Source organism: Myotis davidii, unplaced genomic scaffold (assembly GCF_000327345.1).
Source record: "Myotis davidii unplaced genomic scaffold, ASM32734v1 scaffold330, whole genome shotgun sequence".
NCBI lineage: Eukaryota > Metazoa > Chordata > Mammalia > Chiroptera > Vespertilionidae > Myotis > Myotis davidii.
In genome coordinates, this window is record NW_006283770.1 from 8,621,082 (window position 1) to 8,637,396 (window position 16,315).

The 16,315-nt window shown below is 46.3% G+C and overlaps 1 protein-coding gene across 1 annotated transcript; it reads left to right on the forward strand.

Annotated features, from left to right (window-relative positions):
• Nucleotides 1-14,043: 14,043 nt before the first annotated feature.
• MRGPRX2 (MAS related GPR family member X2) lies at nucleotides 14,044-15,036 on the forward strand. The gene has a single exon (XM_006754001.2). It carries the CDS (start codon nucleotides 14,059-14,061, stop codon nucleotides 15,034-15,036), a length of 978 nt encoding a protein of 325 aa, XP_006754064.1. The 5' UTR covers nucleotides 14,044-14,058.
• The last annotated feature ends 1,279 nt before the right edge of the window (nucleotides 15,037-16,315 follow it).

The following is a 16,315-nucleotide window of genomic DNA, read 5'->3' on the forward strand; positions in this document are numbered from 1 at the left end:
TCAATCCTTTGCTGCTTGGCTTTTTGGCCAAGGTCAAGTGTGGAGAGTACCAGTCAAGGGCCCTTGGAGGCCCCATCACTGACATGGTTGGAAGCCCTACCCCCTGGGTTCTGACCTTCCTCTTTAAAGGACCCCCATGCTCCCAACAACCCAGTCCTCCTCTCTGTTGCCTCATACTATGTGCCTTGCTTCCCACACCATCTCATCCTGAGGCCCTCAGTCACCACAACATTGGTACCCTCACGCCCAACTTAACAGTGACTTCCATCTTTAGTTTATGAAGCCACTAGAGCTCTGTGGCCCTGGCTGCCCTTTGGATCTAGCCACTTCCAAGCTGAGGAGGAAAAGATCTCCCTCTAGCTTGTATCACACCATCTTGGAAGGCCAGAAGCAGAGTGGCAGCTTCGAGATATGCTCCTTTATTCAACAAATATCTTCTGAGCATCCACCCTTCTGTGCCCAGAACATGTGCTGGGGAAAGTGGTAAAGAGGCAGGCAGAGTCCTGTCTGTCCTTCAAGAGTTCACAAACCAGTAGGAAAGACTCCCCACCCAAACCTGGGAGAGAAGCTTCTCACACCTCCACAGTGATCTCTTCTATTTCATCCATCCTGGAACATGGATGAAAGGAACCTGGTACAACTGCCCCAAATGGCTTGGTTGTGGTTCAAGGGAGGAGGGAGGAAAGGAGAGGAATGACTCTCATGATCAGCAACTCAAAATGGTCCTTTGTGTCATTTGTGAATCATGTCCCTGGACTTAGCACGTGGACCCAAACTCATTCTCTCCACTTACTGCTAAGGACACAAGCTGGAGCATCTTAGCTTTGGCTTCAGGCATCAGGGCTCTCCAGGGAGGTGCCTGTGCTTACACCAATGTACCCCAATCTTCAGTGGGTATATGCATAAACCCTTACTTCCCTTACATCCTTCATGTCACCTAACACAGTCCTGTGTGCTAGACACCAGCTCAAAGGACAACTGATGGGTAAGTCTAACGTGAAATGAAGCCAGTCAGATTGAATGGCCCTCCCCTAGGCTCTTCCAGACAGAAGTTGATTTTTGAAAAATGAGGAGCATTTTCTGATCCATCTCCTCTTCACTTGAACCCCTTCTGAAGGTAGGCATTTCCCTGGCACAAATCTATTCTTCTCTCCTTTGAACTCAGAGGTGAAATGACTCCTGGGAACTCAGGGGTGAAATGAAGTCCCCCACCGCCACCCCTTTTCTGACATTAAAATCAGTCTCTGTCTTTCATATCCACACAGGAGGGGGGTGGGGCTCCACTAATGAATGTTTGAGAAACCCTTTGAGATCTTGGATGAAAGGCACCTTATAAAATACAATTAAAAATAATAGGGGTAATTACTAGCTGGGCTTGTCCCTGTAGGATAATTAGAGAGTTTTCCTCTGGCAGATTCTGAATTTGCACAGAAACACAAGGGTTCAAACAGCAAAACTGATCTGAGATTTCAGGGGTCACTGTTATGCTTCCTCCATTCAAAGATCCTGTTCTGGAGTCTCTTCTGAAATCTGAGGTGCATTGCATCAGGCTATAGCTAGAAAGGATTTTTGAGACAATCTGTCCAACCTCCTTATTTGCAGATAAAGCCAGTGAGGTCCAGAGAGATGATGTAACTGGCTCAAAGTTGCCCAGCAAGTGTGAGAGAGCCACAACTCTAGAGGTCCACCCCCTGGACACCCCAATTTGGGGGCTACTGTAACCACTCCTAATCAATAACACACCCTTTCCAATCTCTACATACTGGTGACCGTCTACGGTGCAGTAGACGATTGGAATAAGAGCCAGACAGCTGAATTCAAATACCAGTTCTGACACTTATGAAAGACAATAGCTGGCAAGTAAGCCTCATTTCCTTGTGTGTAAAATGGGCATAATAATACCTATCTTGTAGGGTTGCTGGGTGGAACCAGTGAGCGATGCACACCGAAGCACCTGGCATGGAGCATGTGTTCTGTCGATGCTGCAAGAATGAGTCTTGGCAGTTCGAGGGCTTTACCTACAGTCTGCTTTATATAGCTACTAGAGGCCCAATGCATGAAAATCGTGCAAGGGGCTCAGCCTGCACTGCTGCAGCTTCATCCAGAAGGTCATCCAGAAGGTCGTCCAGAAGGACGTCTGGTCTAATTAGCATATTAAACTTTTATTGTTATAGATGTTCGGGCTGTACTTAATGAGCACCTATTATGTGCCGAACACTGCAAAGCTCTCCAGTACTTTAGCTCATTTAGTCAGTATCACATCCCATGAGATGGGCCATGCGAAATTGAGGTTCAGGGAAGTTAGTTAACTTGTCCAAGACCACACAGCTGAAGGGAAGGGAAGCCTGGAAACTGTGCTCTCAGCCACGATGCAGGCTGCCTTCCTTCATGAAAACAAGCATGAACTTTGATGTAACCACACTGAAGCCACCTAAGGATTCTCTGCTGTGACACGGGAGAGGAGGCATGCAGAGGAGTGGGCAGGGACTGGTTGCAGCCTAAGGTTTCAGGGGTCACTGTTATGCTTCCTCCATTCAAAGATCCTGTTCTGAATCTTTGAAGCATTTTTGCTTTCAAGGTTGTGAAAATGAAACTCTTCTCCTTTCATAAGGCTTATTTATTCTGAGGGGCTGCACTGATGCAAGGAGTCAAATGATCTTTCCCAAGAAGGGCAGTCAGTAGCTGGAGCTGAATAATTTGTAACCAAGAACCCTAGATTCAAGTCCTGGATCTGCTCCTTAGAAGCCAATTACCTTTGCTCAAGTCCTTAAGATCTCTGTCTTTGGAGTTTCGTGTTCCTGGTTTGTTTGATGGAATGACATGTCCCACTTGCCCCCTCACTGGGGGTCTTCTGAGGATCAAATGGGAATGAACACGGAGGTACCTTGTCAATTGCAACCTTCTGTACAAATGTAAATCCTTGCTGTCACTGCTGCTGCTTAGAAGATTTTTCAGTGTAGTAAAGAAGGTGGCTGAAGCCCCAGGCTGGCGGACTTCAGCAAGACTGACTCAACACACTTGGCGGGCAGGGGACGGTACACATTCCTTGTCTCCAGAGGACAGCTCTGAGTGCTCGGAGCTCTGAGCTCAGATTATTTGGTTGGGGGAAGGCATTTTAGGGACTTGGCCCTTTGAAGTTCAATTGTAAACGTAATGGGTTCCATTTATTTCAGGTTTTAATTTTTTCCCAGCTGAAACCCAAGATGGAGACCTGCTGGGCCACACACCCTTCTTCTGTGTGCATAGAGGAAACCAGGTCCCTGTGACGGCCCTCGGGAGAGGCCGGAATGGAGGAAAGAAGCTTCTCTGAGAGTCGTTAATCACTCATCAATTTCCTCATCAATCAAGACTTTTCCAAATACTTCCTAGAAACTAGAACAACCAGGACTGTATTCTTCTGACTACCCTGCTCAGAATGGCTGACTCTGAGTCATCCTTTCCAGAGATTTCCAAGGTTGACTAACAGAATGACAATGCGTCAGACTATGGGAGCCCAAGGAAATTCGCAAGTCACCCTCTGCCAGACACCTAACACCCTCAGTGAAGGGCACACCCTCACATCGTTAGACACTCTTTGGCCACTGACTGCCTCCATGGGGTTCTCACAGTCCATTTCTCTGGCTACCCTGCTCTGGTCCTTAGAGCAGAGGCAGAATGGAAAATGACATTTTGAATTGTCATAAGCAGTTTAGGAATTGGTTAGAGCCCAGTGTATTGGGGAACATTTTCATGAGGAAATGAGAACCTGATGATTCATTTCAGGGCCATGTGTGAGCTCTGTGTTTTTTTTTACTTCAAAGCACAGTGAGTATTGTGCCACATGGACTCTGGACATTTGGGAGAATTCCTGGAAGCCCTGTGTGTCCTGAGGAGGGAGCATGGACCACCAACTACTCCCACCCCGCCTCTTTCCTCCTCCAGAACATTGATGCAGGCAGCACCCAATAGGAGGAAGAGTCAGCAGAGGCCTGGCTCACAGGGTGTCTGGGTGCCCTGGGAAGAGGGTTCCTAGATGTGCTGGGCATCTTTATGTCCCACTGCACCTATCCTAGGCTCATCTTTTTCATTTGGCCGCGTGCTGTGGCAACCAGCTGTATGACAGCTACACAGAATATCTCTTACTTTCAGACAGCTACTCATTAGCTGTGTGATCTTGGACAAATTTCTTAACCTCTCTGTGTCTTAATTTCATCACATAGAAAAGGGGGGTGGTGATAAGGGTACCTAGTTCATATGGTTGTAGTGAGGATTATATGATTTAATAAATATAGAGTGCTTTAGCAATGCTTGGCACAGATAGATGGTGCTGTAATTACTATCATCACTATTATTGTCATCACTGTTATTACTCTATCTAGGACCTGGTACTAGAGGAGGAAGATCAAGCTCCCTAGCTCTGAATCTGCTGAGTTGGAGCCTGACTTACCATGGATGGGAGTGGACTTCAGTCCTCAGGCCTGTGGGGTGGGAGTGGGGGTAGGGCAGGGAGGACAGGAACTGCCACTTATCAAAGGTGCAGAATCACAGAGGATTCTCCTCACACCGCAGGGAGAAGATGCTCTCTCTATTTCCTTTATAGAAATGAGGAAACCAAGGCTGGAAGAGCTGGTGGGACTTGCCCAAGGTCACATGGCCAGGAATGGCTGACCAGGGCTGCAGCCAAACCCAGTGAGCTTGGTCTCTATGGCCCCATGGGAGAAGGGGGCAGAGGCAGGAAAGGAAAGTGTGTGTCTCTATTACTGCTGCCTGATATTATCTAGGAAGAAGAGAGAGGTGGCAGAGAGGTGCCTCCCAGCTCCCTGCACCTGCCCACAAATACTGCAGGGTATCACCTGTCAGGGCTCTGAGAGAAGGTGGACCCTGGGCACTGCTTCCCTGATGTATAACCAGGGGGTCAGGCTCTGGGTGAGGTGAGCAGGAGATAGGACGTCTGTTATAAAGAGCACTGGGCCAGGAGTCAGGACATGGATTTCAGGCCTGGCTCTCCGCACAAATTCCAGCACCAAAAGCAGAACCTGCCAGGCAGTGGGTCTCAATCAATATTTATTTAATAAGTGGATGAATAAACCAATGAACGAATGGTCTCTGCTCTCAGGAAGTTCCCAACCTAAAGGACAGACCCATAAATATCAAGATAGAGCAGCGTGTGCAGAGCATGGGAGTTACAACTGAGGAAAGTACCCTATAACTGGCTTTATTCCAAACGAGAGCTCGAAGGATAAAGGGGATTCCAAGAGGCAGAGAAGAGGGAAGAGCACAGAGCCTAAGGCTTGCGTGCACACAGGATTGGAGGTATTTGGGAGGTACAGGAAAAGACAGTTTGATGCTGTATGGATCCTTCCATTCTGGAACATATTCTGCTCCAGTAAGCCCTTCCTCTTCATTCTCCCAAGGCACAACTCCCCACTCCAATCTGTAAATGGGCATGAGCCCAACCCTCCTACACTGGTTTTCTAAAGTCCGGCCCCATCCCAGGAGCTGGTTTAGTACAGTGACCTGTCAGTTCCCAGACCCCACAGGTCTCCTCCATCCAGCAACCACAACAAGGCCTGGTTCCACCCAGCCCTCAGAAAGCTGCAGTTTAAGTGGAACCCAGTCTGGGTCTGGACCTCTGCCCTCCTCCTTGGCTGTCCAACCCGCCACCACAGTGTTCACTCACACACCCTCCCCACCTAGCCCTGGTCTAACCCTAGCAGAGGAAGCTGGAGAAAACCAGACTGCTGAGCCTCACCAGGTAGTAGCCGGATCCTAAGGAACCCAGGCGAAAAGGGCGACATGAAGGTCACTGGGGCTCACTGAAGCCACAAAGACACATAGAGGAGCTGCATTCTGCTGGGACCTACATGGCAGAGAGTTTCGCTCTTCTGCTCCTCAACAAGTGTCCGTGAGAGCTGAAGAATTATACCAACTAGTTATAATGATCCTCTACAACAGCGGTTCTCAACCTGTGGGTCACGACCCCTTTGGCAGTAGAACGACCCTTTCACAGGGGTCGCCTAAGACCATCCTGCATATCAGATATTTACATTACGATTCATAACAGTAGCAACATTACAGTGATGAAGTAGCAACGAAAATAATTTTATGGTTGGGTCACAACATGGGGAACTGTATTTAAAGGGCCAGAAGGTTGAGAACCACTGCTCTACAACTTTATGGGGCTTTCCAGTCTATAGCCCACATTTCCACGAGGTGTCTACTCTAATAGAGACGCAGCAACAGACATGAAACTGGGGCTCTCAGAGCACAGCAGCATTGGAAGAGCCGAGTGCAGCCCACTGCCGGCCCCAAAGATTCAAGTGGCTGATGTGGGCCGCGTAGCTTCAGACCCTGCTGGCCTTGAGGTCCTGGATTTCAAGACCCAGCTTCAGAGGCTTGTGGAAGTCTGGGAAAGGAGTAGGGATAGTAAAGATGATGATGGTGAAGATGAGCAGGTTCTGGTCAGTCACAGGATTTTTTTACCTTGTGCTAAGCACTCAATTGTGACTTTAGTGACTCACAACAACACTATAGGCAGACGTCACCATTTCACAAATGGGGAAACTGGGGGTTAGTGACTGAGGGTAAGTAACTGAACTGTTAGTAAGGCTAAATTAGTTAGCAATCCTGTTAGAGCCAGGACTTGAGGCTGGGAATGACCATTCCAGAGGTTAAAGTCATGGACACGGCCCCACACTGTCCTCACTGCCATTTATGAATAACCAGCTAGAAAAAAAATGGGTTCCCTTCACTATCCTACTATATTTATATATATATAATCTTCACCCAAGGACATGCTTAGAGCGAAGAAGGAAGAGATCGAAACAATTGAACCGGCAACCTTTCCGTGCACAGGACAGCGATGCTCAACCAACACGATCCTACTTTAAATTGGACCTCTTCTTAGAGCAATCTATTAAACTAAAAAAATAAACTAATTAAATAAATAAAATTAAAAAAAAAAATTGGACCTCTTCCCAAACTTCAGTGGCTTCCGCTCCCTCTTCCCTAGTCTAGCATTACATGATCCCTCACAGTAATCATTGACTGCCACCTAGTGGTGCCAGGTGGAATGTCACATTTTTTGTATTCCTTTTTCATCTGATGTGATACTTCAATGACCAGAAGCCTTTGCTTCCCCTTGCTTCTGCCTCCCTAAGAATCCCGACAGGCAGACATGATTCCTGTTTTATGAATGACTAAGTGGATATCACATTGCATAGACATTAAGTCTATCATATACTGAGCATCATATACTGAGCGTGACCGACCTTGACTAGACGTTATATTTGGTTTTGGTGCCACAATAATAATTTTTTTTCTTGGCTTTTTAAAATAAAATGTTCCTTCTTTCCCTTTTATCTCCCATGCTAGCTCTGCCATATATCAAAATTTGGTGTTCAAGTGAATCTGTTTCTGAGCTATTTTTCTAATCTACTGACCTATTTGTGTACCCCTAGGTCTGTGCCATGTAGTCTTAAATACTACAAGTGATGATAAAGTGAAGATCCTTTCTCCGAATGCTTCTTTGTCAAAAGAATGTTATCTATTTTTATGTTTCTTTTAAAATTCATATATCAGCTTGTTAAAGATTTAAATAATTCTATTGAGATTTTTATTGGAATTGCATTGAATATACAATAGAGAAATTTAAAATAATTCATATCTTTTCAATGTTAAAAGTTCTTATGCATGAACATGTGCTGTCTCTTCACTCATTTAACTGTCTATCAGAATTGACCAACCTGGGGGCTAAGAAACACATTTCCTTTTTGGAAAAGGGTGAGATTATTAGCAGTGCAGGTCCCACACCAACAAAATCACCCAATGGAGAAAGAGTCAGGGGGAAGAACTTCTGGGGGGAAGGGGCATGGCACACTCTGGGGCGGGGAGCCTAGAGTTATGTTCCCTGTTCTGTGTCTGACAGGTATGTGACCTTGACAGTGCACGTGCCCTTGCTGACTCTCAGATTTTCCATCTGTAATGTGGTGATGAGGGTCCCCTCCACCTATGAAATCTGGATCTCTATGAGCTTTGGGGAGATGCTGATGGGGTGAAAGAAACCAATATGGCTCAGCACAACGCAGGGAGCTTCAAGAGAGAGCAGAACACCAAGGTGCAGTGGGCAGATGCCTTCCACGGCAGTTTGCTGACAATTGAATACGGTCATATCAAACAAGACATCTCAACCAGACTTTCACTTAATCAAATCAAGCTTATAAACAGTGCATAGAAATATCTCCTGATTGTAATTTCAACAGGCACTGGGACTTTTGTCTGTGATATTCACCCCCTGATTCCCCCGTGCCTACAACAGTGCCTGGCACAAAGTAGACATTTAATAAATATATGTTAATGAAATTATGTGGTACTTTGTGTGGGGGGAGACATTCTAATCAGGAAAGCTAGAATATTGGTTTTCCAAGCTTTTTTTATTTCTAGAATCTCCCCAGACCTACACATCATGTTCCCTGACAGCAGATCAAAATGGATGGCAGACAGGAGAACACAGAATGAAAGAACAAACAGAGAGGAAGGAGCAGAGAGAGGCAGGAGCTGGCTCGCCCCAGTCAGGCGAACATGGCGCCAGGCTTCCCTCGCCACACAGCTAACAGAAGCCCTAGAACTCCTGTCTCCATGATCCCCGGATTTTCTGAGAAACCTGGCTGTTGCTTAAACAAGAGCACTTTGACCTAAAAGGCAAAGAAATGGAAAGAAAAGAATTTAACCAGCCTTTACCTTCCTTCTCCTCTGTCCTAGTAGAAAGTCAGTTCAGAGCTGCCTTGAAGTAGGAAGTTCTTCCTGGAGCTCTTGACTCTGAATGAATATCTGGTCCTCTGATAGGGAAGATTCTTGCACAATGTGCTGCCTTATCTGGTGTCACCAAGAGCCTGAGAAGCCATGTGATTTCCTATGCAAGGACTGCAGACAACAATAACTCAGTGAGAAGGGGCACCGTGCTCTCATGAGGGAGTTGCTGCCTCCTGCCCTCCTCAGCTCACCCCAGCTTCACTCCTCTTTCTGACTGTTCTTCCCTTTATCCAGCCAGTAGTTCAAGCTAATCTTAATCATTTGCTCCAGCCCCCTGTGGCTCTGCCACCTATGTTAACCGTCATTCTCAAAACTGTAGTCTTCCAGCCTGACCAAGAAGACACAAGAGATTGTAAAATCACTCCCCACCAGTGTTTTTATAGGAAGGATTCTGTAACCCAGTGACTTTTCTGCCCCCACTCCAACCCCAGCATATGCTGCTTCCACTTCCCCAAAGTGATCCTCAATATCACAGTGACCTGCTCCCCATTCTTTCAATACACTGCTTTCCAAATTTTACAGGAAGTGAGAAACGAATCTAAGGCAACTACAGCTGAGTCTATTTCCTACAAGGGCTGTGCTTCTTAGATGCTGGGTAAATTTTAAACTGGACTTTACCCTGCCCAATAGTCTTTGTCTTCATTTTGTTTTGCTCTTCTACTGCTCTAAAAGTTCTCTGCCCAGAATGACTACCCAACCCACATCTCCCCACGCCATCTATTCAATCACTAATTCACTCATGCTTGTAGACTCAACGTGTGCACTTAAAAAGAAATATGCTGGTCATTGGGCCAGATACTGTTCCAAGCACTGAGACACGAAGTCATGGTCATTATTCTCAAAACACAGTGCAAAGAGAGAGCAATATGTCCTGAGATGCTTAAAGAACTACAGGATACATACTTTCATATGGACATGTTTGTGGTTGTGTGAGCAAAAAAAAAGAGCCAAATAGAATTTGTTTTAGCAAAAATGGGTTGTCATTAATTCAAACGATGGAGAATCTGCAAGAGAAGCTAGCTCCAGCATAGCAAATCCAGAGATCAAATGACATCATAAGGATACTCCCACTTTCTTGGTTTCATTGCATGTCCTGGGTTTCTCTGGCTGGTGATGGCCACATGGAGTGGAATGACAACAGACCCTGACACAGGGATGAGCAGCACCCACTCAAAATATATCTGTGCAAGTTTATGTAGTAAAATCAGCCACACACACACACATAAACCTGAGCACAGGTGCTTCCCCGGTGTGTGAGCCCTGGTGTCCGGGGGGAGGGTAGCAGTGGGAATGAGAGTGAGCTTGGCAGACACCCCACATTCTCATCATACCTCTGTCCCTGTCACCCCTGTCCCCAGGTAGCCAGAAAGAGGTCGCAGCACCCTCCTCCCTGCCCCCCAGGCTCTAAGGGAGGTTGGTTGCCACTGCCCACCCCCAGTTCCCTGTCCCAGCCCAGGGCCGGCCCCAATCAGGAGATCAGGGCCTGCCAGCCGCTGGTCACAGTCTATGAGATGATCAATACCGGGACAGGCCTCCCCCGCTACCTCCCAGCTCCCTCAGCGCCTGCGAGCTGGGCAGTGGCCCTGCCCCCACCCCCCTCCCCCCACTACCACTGGGCCAGCAGTGCCTCCACTGCTGCCCATTGCCAGTGCTGCCTGGCTGATGCCAGCCATGTTCTGCACTGCCCCCTGGTGGTCAGTGCACGTCATAGCAAGCAGCCAAACTAGTCGAACTCCTGGTTGAGGGGACAATTTGCATATTAGACTTTCATTATATAGGATTTTGTCCAAGGTATGCATTATACATATTTTTCCAGATTGTTGTTTGACTTGCTGATGTTGGCCATGCAAGAAAATTATTTTCATAGTTTTTTTAAATCATTATTTTCACTTATGGTTTCTGAGTTTTGTGTCATGGTTAGAGACACAAAACTACAAAGATTACAAAAGAATTTTCTCATGTTCTCTTTTAATGCTATATGATTTTCTTATTCATATTTAATATGCAATCCATTTGAAATGTATCAGGGTGTAAAATGTGAAGTATAATATCTTCTATGTTTTACTCTAAATGGCTTCCCAGTTGCCCATAACAATCATTAAATAGTTCACCTCCAGGTCTTCCATTTTTTTTTAACCTTTTTTTTCTTTTTCTTTTTTTTCAGTGAGGAGAGGGAGAGATAGATAGAAACATCAATGATGAGTAAGATTCATTGGTTGGCTGCCTTCTGCACACCCCTTACTGGGGATCAAGCCTGCAACCTGGGCATGTGCCCTGATTGAAAATCAAACCATGATCTCATAAGTCGATGCCCAACCACTGAGCCAGACTGACCTGGCCAGACCTTCCATTTTTAAATAGCCCCCTCAGCACAAGCTGACTCCATGTGCACAGATTTAAAAAATTAGAACATATAATAAAATGAAACTTCAACTACTTCTGGAGAAAATAGAAAGGTGCGACCTCTTTCTGGCTACCTGGGGGCAGGGGTGACAGGGACAGAGACTTTCTACCAGGCTCTGTCCATCTCTCTGCCAGTTTGTATATTAACACAACATGGTTGTTTTCACTAACACTTTAGAATAGCCTCCAATATCTGTTAGAGCGACGCAGTTCTCACACCTTTCTATTTTCTCCAGAAGTAGTTGAAGTTTCATTTTACTATATGTTCTAATTTTTTTTAATCTGTGAGAAAGCTATTAACATCTGCAGAGGAATTTTATTCCCAGCCATCTTTCTGAGCTGTCTTTCACTGTCGTGATTGTCAGTTGATTCCCTGGGATTTGCCAGGGGGATTATCCTGCCATTCTCTCCTAAGCCAACTCCTGCAACCTTCCAGCCTCACCATCCTCTGGAACTATGCCTGTCATGATCGGCAATGATTCTACACTGCCTGTCCCAAGTTTAACTCTTAGTCTTCATCTTCGTCTCTCGAGTTGGATTGAAGCTATTGCTCACTCCCGTGTTCACATCATTTCCTCAGTTCAGCCTCAGGATGCAGTGCTCTCCTTCTTTACGCCTCCTTCGGTAGCTGCTGCTTTCTACTGCGGTGGCTGGGCCAACCTCTTCTCCCAGAAGGGTGGAGGCCCTAATGCCGAGTCTCAAAACTCTTCTCCATCAACACTCTTTTCCTGGGTGAGCTCACTCAGTTCATCTGGAATGTACCAACATAGTTCAGTGTATATTCATCGCTGCATCTTCCCTGCCTGGATCACTGCCTGGCACAGCATAGGCACACAGTAGACTTGGGCAAACACAGAAATGAGTGAATAAGTTTCTCTCATTGTTTCAAATGCTTCATAGTTAACTTTTTGAGGAAATGACATGTCACTCAATTTGGCTGTGGCATGGGCACATGAAAGGAAGTCATAGGAGCTAAAGCTGAAAACACTGGTCATCCCCACATCATGTGAAAATACTAGCTAACAAATGTCATAAGGAGAGAGAGGGGGGTTAGTGGTAGTGCATGTGGTGTGCTAAATTCCTTATGTTTTATAAGGAAACACCATATACACAGTTGTTGATATTGATATCTCAGAACTAGAAATGAAGTTTATTATGCAAAGCTATAGAATAACTTGTAAAGGAGTTAAAAATGGGGAGTGCGAGCACCAGTTGCCATTGGGAGATGAGATTAAGAAAGACTTCACATTTCATTCTGGTGTCCTCTGAAATAAGTTAATGTGCATACATCACTCCTGAGAGTAAATGGAAATAGGTCAGATGAACCAGGCCATGCAGGGCCCTGAATGCCCAGCAAACTCTTCTTTAGCTATGGAAGCTCACATTGCCTGCTGGGTGGGCTTCCTGCACACGCCCACAGCGGGCAGTGACATGCTGCAGCTCAGCCATTCCTCACTGGAGGGGGACCCGATGGGGTAAAATGGACAGAGGAAGAGATAAGTCACTTGTCCTGAGAAGCATCTCGTGAGGCCCTTGTCTCACATCTCCAGATTCTCACTTGCCAGTGCTCCTTGTGCAGGAAGTCACAGGGGCTGCCCAGCATCTTGATAAGCCTCTCTTGGTCATCAGGTTCCACTCCTGCTCCTGCAGACACCTCCTATCCAGGGGTAGGAGAGCATTCTCTGGTGCTCAGCACGCCCTAGAAAGCTCCTCTTCTACTCACCACCTTCAACTAGAAGATGGCGCTCAGGTAAGAGTCAGCTCAGAACTATTTTCTCTCAAAGGTAGTTTTATTTTCTCACTCTTAGTCCACATGGTCACGACTGCATCTTGGGGTGGAGCGTGCAAAGAGCCATGGGCACCCATGAAGGAGAGTCCAGAGACATGAAGCTCCTCAGGGAAGCTTTGGGTGCTGGTAGCTTAGGCTGTGAGGGACCCAGGTTCTTTCTGCTTCACAGACACTGTTTTCAAACCTGAATTGTTGTTAATAACTCAGCTTGCACACATTAGCTTACTGTTCAGTGGATTTGTTTGTTATATGTTTGTATCTTTCTTGTCCCAGCAAAAAACACAAGGCACAAACTTATGAGTAATTGAAGAGAGTTTAATAAAGGGACTATGTACAAAGGGGTGAGGAGAAGTAAGGGAAATTGATAAAGATAGAGAGGCCCCTAAAGATAAGTCATAATAGGGAGCTACTGCTGAAGGGTAGAGGGAAAGAAGGTGACCAGAACACAGGGAGCTCTGTGGCAGTGGTTGTCATTGTGACCATAAGAAAGGCAACTAGACAGGGGCTATGTCCTTAGGCAGAGTAACACCATCATGGCCAACTCACAGCCTGACAGCAGAGAGCCAGGGAGTTGCAGCCTGCCTTCCTCCTGCCCTCCTATCACCTGCCAGTGTCTCTCCTTCCTGAGATCACCCAGGAGACAGAGGTGAGCCCAGTGGTAAGGGAAATAGACATGTCCTCCTAGGACACAGAGGAGGGTAGAGAAGCAGGAAATGAAATTTGATGTCAAATGAAGAGAATAGACTATTCTCCTCCTGCCTCCAGCAGACACGACATGGGCTCCAACTATGAGTGGAGACATATGGACTACAGAATATTCCATGTCAGCAGAGGGTCCGTGTTATGTAAACAGAGCCCTGACTCTAGAGTCAGAGAGATCTGGGTTTGAATCCAGGTTCCAGGACTCCCAGGCAGTTAAGCCTTTGGTATTGTGTTCTCTGCAAGCCTCCATTCCCCACCTCTGTAACACAGACAGTAATTCCCAGGTAGCAGGGTGGCCATGAGACTCACTGATCATGCACCAGGTGCTCAAATCTTGTTTCTGTTCCAGTGGCACCAGTGGAGGGTTCTCGACCATGAATCTATCTGTCACAGCCTGGAGCAGTGAATTAACATCAATAAGTGGAAGAGAACAAACTTTCAAAACGGAGCTCCTAATTCTGCAATTGCTGACAGCCATCGTGGCCCTGGTGGGGCTGGCGGAGAACTCGGTGGTGCTCTGGCTCCTGGGCTTCCGCATGCGCAGGAACGCCTTCTCCGTCTACATCCTCAACCTGGCTGGAGCCGACTTCCTCTTACTCTGCTGTTATATTATAGATGCCCTAGAAACACTCATCAGAAACTTCTTTCTTATCTCCATATCCATCCCGCACTTTTTCATGACTGTGTCCGTGTTTGCCTACATCTCAGGCCTGAGCTTTCTCAGCGCCATCAGCACGGAGCGCTGCCTGTCTGTCCTGTGGCCCATCTGGTACCGCTGCCGCCGCCCCAGAAACCGATCAGCGGGCATGTGTGCCCTGCTGTGGGCCCTGTCCCTGCTGCTGAGCATCCTGGAAGGGAACTACTGTGGCTTCCTGGTGAGGAGCATGCATCATGTTTGGTGCCCAGTGTTGGATTTCATCACTGTGGCGTGGCTGACTTTGTTATTTATGCTTCTCACTGGGTCCAGCCTGGCCCTGATGACCAGAGTGCTGTGTGGCTCCAACCGGGTTCCCTTGACAAGGCTCTATGCCACTGTGGTGCTCACAGTGCTGGTCTTCTTCCTCTGCGGCCTGCCCTACGGCATCATCTGGTTCCTCGTCTTCTGGTTTCAAAAAGATTTGGGTGCCTTCATTCCTCATTTCTTGGCGGCAGTTCTCCTGTCCTGTGTCAACAGCTGTGCCAACCCTATCATTTACTTCTTCGTTGGCTCCTTCAGGCAGCGATGGTGGAAGCGGAGACACACCCTAAGGCTGGTTCTCCAGAGGGCTCTGCAGGACACTCCTGAGGTGGATGAACCTGGAGAAAGCCTTTCTGGGGAAACCCTGGCCATGTCGGGAAATCTGGTGTCCTGATTCAGAGTCAGCTTTGTTTAGACAGATGTGACTTTGAAAGCTAGCTTTGTCCCTCTCATTTGGTTGGTTTTCTTACCATGTTTGGCCTCTGGGCTCTGGAAATAAAACAATTAACATAATATTCCAGCTCTTGAGGATGAAGTGAGCCAGTGCCTGTTAAAGAAACACAGAGTGTGCCCTAACCGGTTTGGCTCAGTGGATAGAGCATCAGCCTGCGGACTCAAGGGTCTCAGGTTCGATCCTGGTCAAGGGCATGAACCTTGGTTGCGGGCACATCTATCCCTCTCCCTTCTTCTCCATAAAAAAACAATAAAATATATATCTTTTTTTAAAAAAAGAAAGAAACACAGAGTGCAATGTCCCAGGACTGCCTTAACCAGGGCCTTCCCCCTATCCCCATGGGAGCTTTGCCATCTCTGGGGTCCACGACTGCTCTTACATTTGAAGAATTGGACCTACAGCAGAAGATGAGTGAAGTGCAGGAAAAGTCTAAATTTCTTTCATCACTGAGCTTGATAGAAACTGCATGAACATTACATTTTTGACAAGCTTTTGGGTCATTCTCCTACAATGTCTCTGTAAATTAAATGAATTAAAGTTCAATAGAGCCCCAGTGACCAGTCTTGATGACTTTGGCCAGCCTTGGACTAGCAGTTTAGCATAATAAATGTGGATTGAATAAGTGAATTAATGAATGAACATATGGTGATTTTCAAGTCAAGTCTCTGCTAAATCCCCATTACCAGATTTGAGTCACCCTCTTTAAGTACACTGTTTTCACCATTTTTCAAACTTTGCAAGCATGAGCATCATTTCATGAGCTTATTGGTTACTTGTATTTCTTAAAGTGTATTTTTCAGTTTTGCCAATTTTTATTAAGTGTTGCCCTTTTTCATTATTTATTTGTAGGAGATTTGATATATGTTGAATGGGGCTTTGGTTAGTTATGTGCATTGTAAATATTTATTCAGTTGCTGATTTGCTTATTCATTTTAATAGACTTTAAAATTTAAAGCACATTTTAAGAAAAATAGTACAGAAAGTACCGAAGATTTCTATAACCGCCTCCCCCATTCCTAATTCCCCACACAGTTTATCTTATTACTAACATCTTCCATTAATGTGGTACATTTATTGAAATTGATGCATACATTTTTTTTTAGTTTTATTGTTGTATTACAAATGTTCCCTCTTTTACCCCATTGGCCCCGCCCAGCCGATCCTCCCACTCCGACCACCACCCCCACCCAAGGCCTTCACCACCTTATTGTCTGTGTCC

Excerpts from the sequence above, each read along its gene's own strand:
- MRGPRX2 (XM_006754001.2), top strand. The coding sequence starts at position 14,059 with ATGAATCTATCTGTCACAGCCTGGAGCAGTGAATTAACATCAATAAGT.